Raw genomic sequence first — 11058 nt, 5'->3', positions numbered from 1 at the left:
CGACCAGGCTTAAACCCTCCAATCGTTACCGTCATTGGAGAAGCAAGACCAGACCAGCAAGACGAGCGGTCATCCCCAGCAAAGATGCGACGCCAAACCGGAACCATCGTCTCCTCCCAAGAGCTTGAGACCGGCGAGCAAGAGGGCCGCAGAGGCCCTCACACACCGGAACCAGTGGAGGAAGATGCAGCTGAGGAAGGACGGGTGGGCAACCGAGTTGCCGACCTTACATGGAACCCGCCTTCTCCAGCCACGGAAGCTGCCGTGGAAGACATCGTCCGTGCAGTCTCGACCGTCCAGACCCTGCTCGAGGCTCTGGAGAGACTGGCTGCTGACCAACAGGCAGGAGGACCGCTTCCAGTGGCAGAGGGGCACCCAGCTGAGATCGTCGCTCCCAACTACATGGGTGACCTTGCAAGCCCCGTGAGTCCTGATGGGCCTGCAGGGGACAAGGCCTAAACCGTCAAACAAATGTTGGACTGGTCTGTGTGGACTTGATGTTACAATACTCGGTCACAGTATAGAGTAAATCCGACATTGTTACGGGCAACGAACGGATTCACGAAGGGGGTGTCGAGTGACCTAGGTACAACACCTCTTAAAAGGCCAACTTTAATAATCAAGGAACAAAGCACAGTCTAGCATGCTCAAACACTCTGTCGCTTTTAGGAATGTAACCATATAATACACAAGTTAGTTGGTACCTCATGTTAGTCTACATGTGCATTTACAGGGACAAACACACACACCATTGCAATACACGTCAATAGGGATACTTGCATAACTATCGCAATGCTTAAAGCACTTATGTTATGATGTTATAATCAGTATTATTCAGCAACATGATTTAATAGAAGCATATAGTCCTATGGCCTTGAGAATGTCAAACAGAAACAACAGGTTGATGTCTAAGGATGTATGAAAACAAGTGTTAATGTTTTACAAGTTGAATGTCATGTTCCGATGTTGGTGCTGAACTGAATGTTAAAATAACATTGTGATGTTAGAATAACATGTTTTGATACTAAAATGTTAATGATTATAAGATAACTGACGCCAATGTGAGCTCCTCCATAATCATTAAGCCACAAAGTAGAACATTAAGTTTCGGTAGTCTGGTGAAAGGCCACTAGGGGTCATAGTCATTGCAGTACAATGGCAAAGCCAGGCAACCCATATAAGGACATCCTTAGGAGTTCAGCTGAGGACACCTAAGGAGTCATCTGCGGTCAACCACTGAGTTCATCTCAGGACAGGATGATGACCAAATATGGCAGTCCAGGACGGGTCAAACGAGGACACAAGTTCAACCAAGGGGATGAGTCATGCTGAATCAGCGCGGTCGGGGAAAGTACAAGCTATTCTGGGAAAGACACTCCTCTGGGAGGTCTCAGAATGAGGTAATGGACACTCCCATGAGCAGGCGGAGACTGAAGACAGCATAAAAAGAGGACGCGCTCTACAATCGACGCTGGCTCCAGGCGATCCTCTCATGGATCGCATCTCCGAAGCTCCAAGGCTCGCAACACAGCTCTGGGACTGCTGAAGGAAGATTGGACTCAACTCATCTGCCCAGCAGAAGGAGAGGACTCCGTCTTTCAGATGAACCTGAGACACCAACTAAAGATTCTGTCTGCGGCGCTACCGAGAGAAGAGCTGAGCCTGAGTGAGCACGGAGCCAGTCACCGCAGCGGTCCCCAACTTTGCCTCTCTCGGGAGCAACCTAGAGCCGTCAGGACAACCAGGGAAGGTCGAAGGCCTGATCACCCGACGCCCGACCCGCATCAACTAGACTTATCCCCAAGAAGCGAACTCATCCTCACTGGACTTTTTGTCTACACTACCGGCTTCATCATTGGGGTAGGACTGAGGCACTGGCCTGCGGCCTTGTGCTTCTTTCTATCTAGGTACATGTGAGTGGAGCTCATTGCGGCTAGTCTGACATTGTGTACAGTATATCCTTATAGTTAATAGAGTACCTGCTTCAATGCCCTTGCTAACTTTCCTAATAAAGCTTTTCACTCTCGCACTAAGAGTTGTCACCCAGTATCTTCTTTGAAGGTAAAAGAGTAAGCAGTGTGTTACAGACAGATTCCTTTGAGGTTGTTCCGGTAAACTTAGTAAAGACAGGTCCCTCTGATTGCTGATAGATGAGTAAATAACCCCAGGTCCTTACCAAAAGCAACTATCCATTAAGAGAGGAAGCAGTCGTAAAAGCAGAGGGTCCGACGTCTCGTACGACCAACCTTGGGTTACTCTGGTCTTGCGCGGCTCGGATGCAGCGGGGCCGCCTCTGCACTACCGAGGCTGTTAATACCTGGGTGAGTTCCTCTCGCCCCTGACTTAGAGGTTTCTTTTCCCTCTACGGGAGAGACCGTAACCCTTTGAACGGAGTAGTCAGGTAGGCAGGTGCGCCTGCTTCTTGCACGAGGGAGCAAGGGTCTTGCACCGCCTAGGTAACTAGGGATTAAACAACATGTTATATTATTATTATTAACTATATAACAAAATAAACATGTTCTATTATTATTATTGTTATTAACTATATAACAACATAAACATGTCATATTATTATTATTATTAACTATATAACAACATAATAATAATAATAATATAGCATGTTTAACTATATTACAACATAAACATGTTATATTATTATTATTATTAACTATATAACAACATAAACATGTCATATTATTATTATTATTAACTATATAACAACATAAACATGCTATATTATTATTATTATTAACTATATTACAACATAAACATGTTATATTATTATTATTATTCACTATATAACAACATAAACATGTTATATTATTATTATTATTATTAACTATATAACAACATAAACATGTTATATTATTATTATTAACTATATAACAACATAAACATGTTATATTATTATTATTATTAACTATAAAACAACATAAACATGTTATATTATTATTATTATTATTAACTATATAACAACATAAACATGTTATATTATTATTATTATTAACTATATAACAACATAAACATGCTATATTATTATTATTATTAACTATATAAAAACATAAACATTCTATATTATTATTATTATTATTATTATTAACTATATAACAACATAAACATGTCATATTATTATTATTATTAACTATATAACAACATAAACATGTCATATTATTATTATTAACTATATAACAACATAAACATGTTATATTATGAACTATATAACAACATAAACATGTCATATTATTATTATTAACTATATAACAACATAAACATGTCATATTATTATTATTATTAACTATATAACAACGTAAACATGCTATATTATTATTATTATTAACTATATAACAACATAAACATGTTATATTATTATTATTATTAACTATATAACAACATAAACATGCTATATTATTATTATTATTAACTATATAACAACATAAACATGTCATATTATTATTATTATTAACTATATAACAACATAAACATGCTATATTATTATTATTATTAACTATATAACAACATAAACATGTCATATTATTTTTATTATTAACTATATAACAACATAAACATGCTATATTATTATTATTATTAACTATATAACAACATAAACATGTTTTATTATTATTATTATGAACTATATAACAACATAAACATGTTCTATTATTATTATTAACTATATAACAACATAAACATGCTATATTATTATTAACTATATCACAACATAAACAAATTATTATTATTATTATTAACTATATAACAACATAAACATGTTATATTATTATTATTATTAACTATATAACAACATAAACAAATTATTATTATTATTATTAACTATATAACAACATAAACATGTTCTATTATTATTATTATTATTATTAACTATATAACAACATAAACATGGTATATTATTATTATTATTATTAACTGTATAAAAACATAAACATGTTATATTATTATTATTAACTATATAACAACATAAACATGTCATATTATTATTATTATTATTAACTATATAACAACATAAACATGTTTTATTATTATTATTATTAACTATATAACAACATAAACATGTTATATTATTATTATTACTAACTATATAACAACATAAACATGTTATATTATTATTATTATTAACTATATAACAACATAAACATGTCATATTATTGTTATTATTATTAACTATATAACAACATCAACATGTTTTATTATTATTATTATTAACTATATAACAACATAAACATGTTATATTATTATTATTACTAACTATATAACAACATAAACATGTTATATTATTATTATTATTAACTATATAACAACATAAACATGTTATATTATTATTATTATTATTAACTATATAACATCATAAACATGTTTTATTATTATTATTATTATTATTATTAACTATATAACATCATAAACATGTTATATTATTATTATTATTATTATTATTATTATTATTAACTATATAACAACATAAACATGCTATATTATTATTATTATTAACTACATAACAACATAAACATGTTATATTATTATTATTAACTATATAACAACATAAACATGCTATATTATTATTATTATTAACTATATAACAACATAAACATGTTATATTATTATGTGTTCATCCTGCCTTTTAGGCTCAGCTATCAACTGCTATCAATGTAACCTTGGAGTGTCCTACTTCACCAGCTGGGACTGGAGTACTAAATGTACCCTCACCAAATGTGGAAAAGGAGATCAGTGCTTCATCACCAAAGATCAGAGTAAGCAAGCTGAAGGGTGTTGCAGGTGTCAGCCATGATCTACATAGAATACAACACCTAGAGCATATACACTACATATCATACATACATCATAGACGTACAGCACATAGACATGATCACATCACCTTCCTCATTCATGTCTTTGTGAACACCACTCACCCCGTGTCCTTGTATGACCTCTACAGGTACAGGCACCTACCAGGTGGGCTGCAAGGCTGGTTGGAAAGATAATGCTAACACTAAGTGCTGTGACACTGATGGATGCAACAACTGGCTGGACGTGGCTGCTGATGCACCAGCATGGAAGAAGCTGGAGGCCATCAAGGCAGCTTGCAGCAACAACAACGATCTCAAAGCCTGCCTGGAAGCCATCTCCTCCACCAAGAGTAAGACCAGTGGTGTGGGGGGGCTGTTTGCAAGGTTTCACTTCCACAGTTCTACTTCTAACTGCTGACTAGAACATGACTTGGACCTGTTATGTCATGGCTTGTTTACACCACTCATGTGTTCATGCTGACCTCATGTGTTCATCCTGCCTTTTATTCTCAGCTATCAACTGCTATCAATGTGACCTTGGAGCAGACTACTTCACCAACTGGGACTGGACTACTAAATGTACCCTCACCCAATGTCCAACAGGACAGCAGTGCTCCATCACTAAAGTGTCACGTAAGCAAGCTGAAAGGTGTTGCAGGTGTCAGCCATGATCTACATAGAATACAACACCTAGAGCATATACACTACATATCATACATACATCATAGACGTACAACACAGACATGATCACATCACCTTCCTCATTCATGTCTTTGTGAACACGACCACCACTCACCCCGTGTCCTTGTATGACCTCTACAGGTGATGCAGTCTCCTATAAGATGGAATGCATGCCTGCTTGTAAAGATGATGCTAACACTAAGTGCTGTGACTCTAATGGATGCAACAACTGGCTGGGCATGGCTGATCCAACCCAACAGGCTGCTGTCAGGACAGAATGCACCAACACCAGCATTAATCTCAAAGAGTGCCTGGATGCCATCAAGACCAAGAGTAAGAGCAGACCAGTGGTGGGGGGGCTGCGTGGTGGGTCTTTGAAAAGGCCTAAGAAGGCAAGCAAACAATAAGAATGCAATGTAAGCATCAGTGATGAAGATGAAGATGAACAGTCTGATGACACCTTCATCTTAGCAGCTTCAAGGTCAAATGTTGACCTTTAAAAGCTGACATGGAGTTGTGCTTTTAGGGAAAAGTGCTAAGTTGATGTGATGACATCATTTCATTCAGGCAATAGAAAGGTCGTAAAAGTGGTCCTATTGTAGCATGCTAGGCTAACAGCTCCTCAATGCAGACTGCTGCTGCTTTCTATGTGCTGACTAGAACATGACTTGGACCTGTTATGTCATGGCTTGTTGACACCAGTCATGTGTTCATGCTCACCTCGTGTTCATCCTGCCTTTTATTCTCAGCTCCCAGCTGCTATTCATGCTCTGGTCCCCTTGGAGCGAACTACTTCACCAGCTGGGACTGGAGTGCTCAATGTACCCTCACCCAATGTGCAGCAGGAGATCAGTGCTCCATCACCAAAGTGTCAGGTAAGCAAGCTGAAAGGTGTTGCAGGTGTCAGCCATGATCTACATAGAATACAACACCTAGAGCATATACACTACATATCATACATACATCATAGACGTACAGCACATAGACATGATCACATCACCTTCCTCATTCATGTCTTTGTGAACACGACCACCACTCACCCCGTGTCCTTGTATGACCTCTACAGGCACCTACCAGGTGGGCTGCAAGGCTGCCTGTGACAGTGATGATGCTAACACTAAGTGCTGTGATGCTGATGGATGCAACAACTGGCTGAACGTGGGCGAGGATGCTGATGCATGGAAGAAGGTGGAGGCCATCAAGGAAGCTTGCAGCCCCTCCAGCAACGACCCCAAAGACTGCCTGAAAGCCATCGACCCAAACCTCATCAGTGGTGGGGGGGGGGCTGGCTGGTGCTTTGGGCCTGCCTTTGGTCTTGGCCATCAGCGTGATTGTGTTGGTGGTACTGGGCTAACCCCCCATGCAGCCCCCCCCCGGCCATCAGCGTGATTGTGTTGGTGGTACTGGGCTAACCCCCCATGCAGCCCCCCCCCCCCCCCCCCCCCCCGCCCCCCCCCCCCCTTTCCCTCTTTCACATGAAAAGGCTAAAAAAAGAAAAATAATCCAACAAAGCAACTTTCCATCAACCTGACCTGATGTGATGTTTGCACCCTCCCACATGACCAGCCCCTCCCTTGCTGTTACACTCGGGGGTGTCGCATGTGCGGCCCCGGGGCCCATGAAGGTCTTAATATGAGCAAAGTGTCATTCATTGGAAAAGTGTCATCAAATTGGTGGGGGCACAAATTGTTGGACCGGAAGAAAATGTCAGAAGAAACTTGAAGTGGTTGGAAAATAAAAATAAAAAGAATAAAAAGCTGTGATGTGCAAATGAACGAGTTGTTAAACGTCATGAATGCATGATTGTACAATGAATGCATGGTTGTACAATGAATGCATGGTTGTACAATGAATGCATGATTGTACAATGAATGCATGGTTGTACAATGAATGCATGATTGTACAATGAATGCATGATTGTACAATGAATGCAAACCACAAGTATCATTCTTGTCCAAATGGATGGAAAAGGCAATATGAGAAGGAAATGAACAAGATGACTTTAATGACTGGAAAACATCATTTTCATCAATAAACTCACATTGCAGCACATTTGATGGAGTGGAGCCTTTTTCTCTTTAGCCTATCTCTTTAGCCTAAATGAAACATGCTAACGCTACATCCCATCTTTCCAGCATTCATGGCATGCTAATGCTACATCCCATCTTTCCAGCATCCGTGACATGCTAACGCTACATCCTGTCGAGTGACCTAGGTACAACACCTCTTAAAAGGCCAACTTTTATACCAAAAGTACTTGTAATAATCAAGGAACAAAGCACAGTCTAACATGCTCAAACACTGTCGCTTTTAGTAATGTAACCATATAATACACAAGTTAGTTGGTACCTCATGTTAGTATACATGTGCATTTATAGGGACAAACACACACACCATTGCAATACACGTCAATAGGGATACTTGCATAACTATCGCAATGCTTAAAGCACTTATGTTATGATGTTATAATCAGTATTATTCAGTAACATGATTTAATAGAAGCATATAGTCCTATGGCCTTGAGAATGTCAAACAGAAACAACAGGTTGATGTCTAAGGTTGTATGAAAACAAGTGTTAATGTTTTACAAGTTGAATGTCATGTTCCGATGTTGATGCTAAACTGAATGTTAAAATAACATGTTGTGATGTTAGAATAACATGTTTTGATACTAAAAGGTTAATGATTATAAGATAACTGCCAATGTGAGCTCCTCCATAATCATTAAGCCACAAAGTAGAACATTAAGTTTCGGTAGTCTGGTGAAAGGCCACTAGGGGTCATAGTCATTGCAGTACAATGGCAAAGCCAGGCAACCCATTTAAGGACATCCTTAGGAGTTCAGCTGAGGACACCTAAGGAGTCATCTGCGGTCACCCACTGAGTTCATCTCAGGACAGGATGATGACCAAATATGGGAGTCCAGGACGGGTCAAACGAGGACACAAGTTCAACCAAGGAGATGAGTCATGCTGAATCAGCGCGGTCGGGGAAAGTACAAGCTATTCTGGGAAAGACACTCCTCTGGGAGGTCTCAGAATGAGGTAATGGACACTCCCATGAGCAGGCGGAGACTGAAGACAGCATAAAAAGAGGACGCGCTCTACAATCGACGCTGGCTCCAGGCGATCCTCACATGGATCGCATCTCCGAAGCTCCAAGGCTCGCAACACAGCTCTGGGACTGCTGAAGGAAGATTGGACTCAACTCATCTGCCCAGCAGAAGGAGAAGACTCCGTCTTTCAGATGAACCTGAGACACCAACTGAAGATTCTGTGTGCGGCGCTACCGAGAGAAGAGCTGAGCCTGAGTGAGCACGGAGCCAGTCACCGCAGCGGTCCCCAGCCTTGCCGCTCTCGGGAGCAACCTAGAGCCGTCAGGACAACCAGGGAAGGTCGAAGGCCTGATCACCCAACGCCCGACCCGCATCAACTAAACTTATCCCCAAGAAGCGAACTCATCCTCACTGGACTTTTTGTCTTCACTACCGGCTTCATCATCGGGGTAGGACTGAGGCACTGGCCGGCGGCCTTACGCTTCTTTCTATCTAGATACATGTGAGTGGAGCTCATTGCGGCTAGTCTGACATTGTGTACAGTATATCCTTATAGTTAATAGAGTACCTGCTTCAATGCCCTTGCTAACTTTCCTAATAAAGCTTTTCACTCTTTCACTAAGAGTTGTCACCCAGTATCTTCTTTTAAGGGAAAAGAGTAAGCAGTGTGTTACAGACAGATACCTTTGAGGTTGTTCCGGTAAACTTAGTAAAGACAGGTCCCTCTGATTGCTGATAGATGAGTAAATAACCCCAGGTCCTTACCAAAAGCAACTATCCATTAAGAGAGGAAGCAGTCGTAAAAGCAGAGGGTCCGACGTCTCGTACGACCAACCTTGGGTTACACTGGTCTTGCGCGGCTCGGATGCAGCGGGGCCGCCTCTGCACTACCGAGGCTGTTAATACCTGGGTGAGTTCCTCTCGCCCCTGACTTAGAGGTTTCTCTTCCCTCTACGGGAGAGACCGTAACCCTTTGAACGGAGTAGTCAGGTAGGCAGGTGCGCCTGCTTCTTGCACGAGGGAGCAAGGGTCTTGCACCGCCTAGGTAACTAGGGATTAAACAATCCCATCTTTCCAGCATCCGTGACATGCTAATGCTACATCCCATCTTTCAAACATTGGTGACATGCTAACGCTACATCCCATCTTTTCAGCATCGGTGACATGCTAATGCGACATGCCATCTTTCCAGCATCCGTGACATGCTAATGCTACATGCCATCTTTCCAGCATCCGTGACATGCTAATGCTACATCCCATCTTTCCAGCATCGGTGACATGCTAAGGCTACATCCCATCTTTCCAGCATCGGTGACATGCTAAGGCTACATCCCATCTTTCCAGCATCAGTGACATGCTAATGCTACATCCCATCTTTCCAGCATCCGTGACATGCTAATGCTACGTCACATCTTTCCAGCATCGGTGACATGCTAACGCTACATTACATCTTTCCAGTATCCGTGACATGCTAATGCTACATCAATCTTTCCAGCATCTGTGACATGCTAATGCTACGTGCCATCTTTCCAGTATTCATGACATGCTAATGCTACATCCCATCTTTCCAGCATCCGTGACATGCTAACGCTACGTCCCATCTTTCAAGCATCAGTGACATGCTAATGCTACGTACATTTACCAACATCAGTGACATGCTAATGCTACATCCATCTTTCCAGTATCCGTGACATGCTAATGCTACGTGCCATCTTTCCAGCATCCATGACATGCTAATGCTACATCCCATCTTTCTAGCATCCGTGACATGCTAATGCTACATGCCATCTTTCCAGCATCCATGACCTGCTAATGCTACATCCATCTTTCCAGCATCCATGACATGCTCATGCTACGTCCCATTTTTCCAACATCAGTGACATGCTAATCCTACATCCCATCTTTCCAGCATCAGTGACATGCTAATGCTACATCCATCTTTCCAGTATCCGTGACATGCTAATGCTACATGCCATCTTTCCAGCATCCATGACATGCTAATGCTACGTCCCATCTTTCCAGTATCCGTGACATGCTTTTTTTTTTTTATTTTTTTTTTTTTACCCCTGTCCTGTCCAGCCTTTAAAGCAGATAGAATTGTAGACCTAAATGCCGTCAAGTGCTCAACAGATTTACTCTGCCAGAGAGAAGTGTGATATACACTTCCCCTGTCATACAAAATTTATTCGACCTTGATGCTTGTTATAAAGCAAATTTGGAGCGACCGGACCGGAGCAGGAGGGGACAGAGAAGAAGAGAAAAGGAAACGGGGGGGGGGCGAGGGGACAAAAACAAAAAAAAGAGAGACAAGAGACAAGGACAACAGCAGCAACAACAACAATTGTGACAGAACAACAGAAACATACAGAACGACATCAGCAAATAAATGTCCGTGACAACTATAAAGACGAACAAGGATAAAGGACAAATCAATATCAACAACCACAATGACAAAGCTGTCAATGACAATCACACATAATAGCAGTCATGAAATGATGAACTATGACAGTGATCACAATGACAATA

At 40.5% G+C, this 11058-nt stretch overlaps 1 protein-coding gene across 1 annotated transcript; it reads left to right on the top strand.

Annotated features, from left to right (window-relative positions):
- Window positions 1-542: 542 nt before the first annotated feature.
- LOC129177923 (uncharacterized) lies at window positions 543-6786 on the top strand. Its single transcript, XM_054769552.1, has 7 exons — window positions 543-1860; window positions 4635-4760; window positions 4946-5146; window positions 5310-5429; window positions 5619-5810; window positions 6227-6352; window positions 6544-6786. Exons 1-7 carry the CDS (start codon window positions 1603-1605, stop codon window positions 6631-6633), a joined length of 1113 nt encoding a protein of 370 aa, XP_054625527.1. The 5' UTR covers window positions 543-1602; the 3' UTR covers window positions 6634-6786.
- Window positions 6787-11058: the final 4272 nt, after the last annotated feature.

The sequence above is a fragment of the Dunckerocampus dactyliophorus genome, chromosome 2 (assembly GCF_027744805.1).
Source record: "Dunckerocampus dactyliophorus isolate RoL2022-P2 chromosome 2, RoL_Ddac_1.1, whole genome shotgun sequence".
NCBI classification, from domain to species: domain Eukaryota; kingdom Metazoa; phylum Chordata; class Actinopteri; order Syngnathiformes; family Syngnathidae; genus Dunckerocampus; species Dunckerocampus dactyliophorus.
This window is presented reverse-complemented; position numbering and strand designations above follow the sequence as displayed.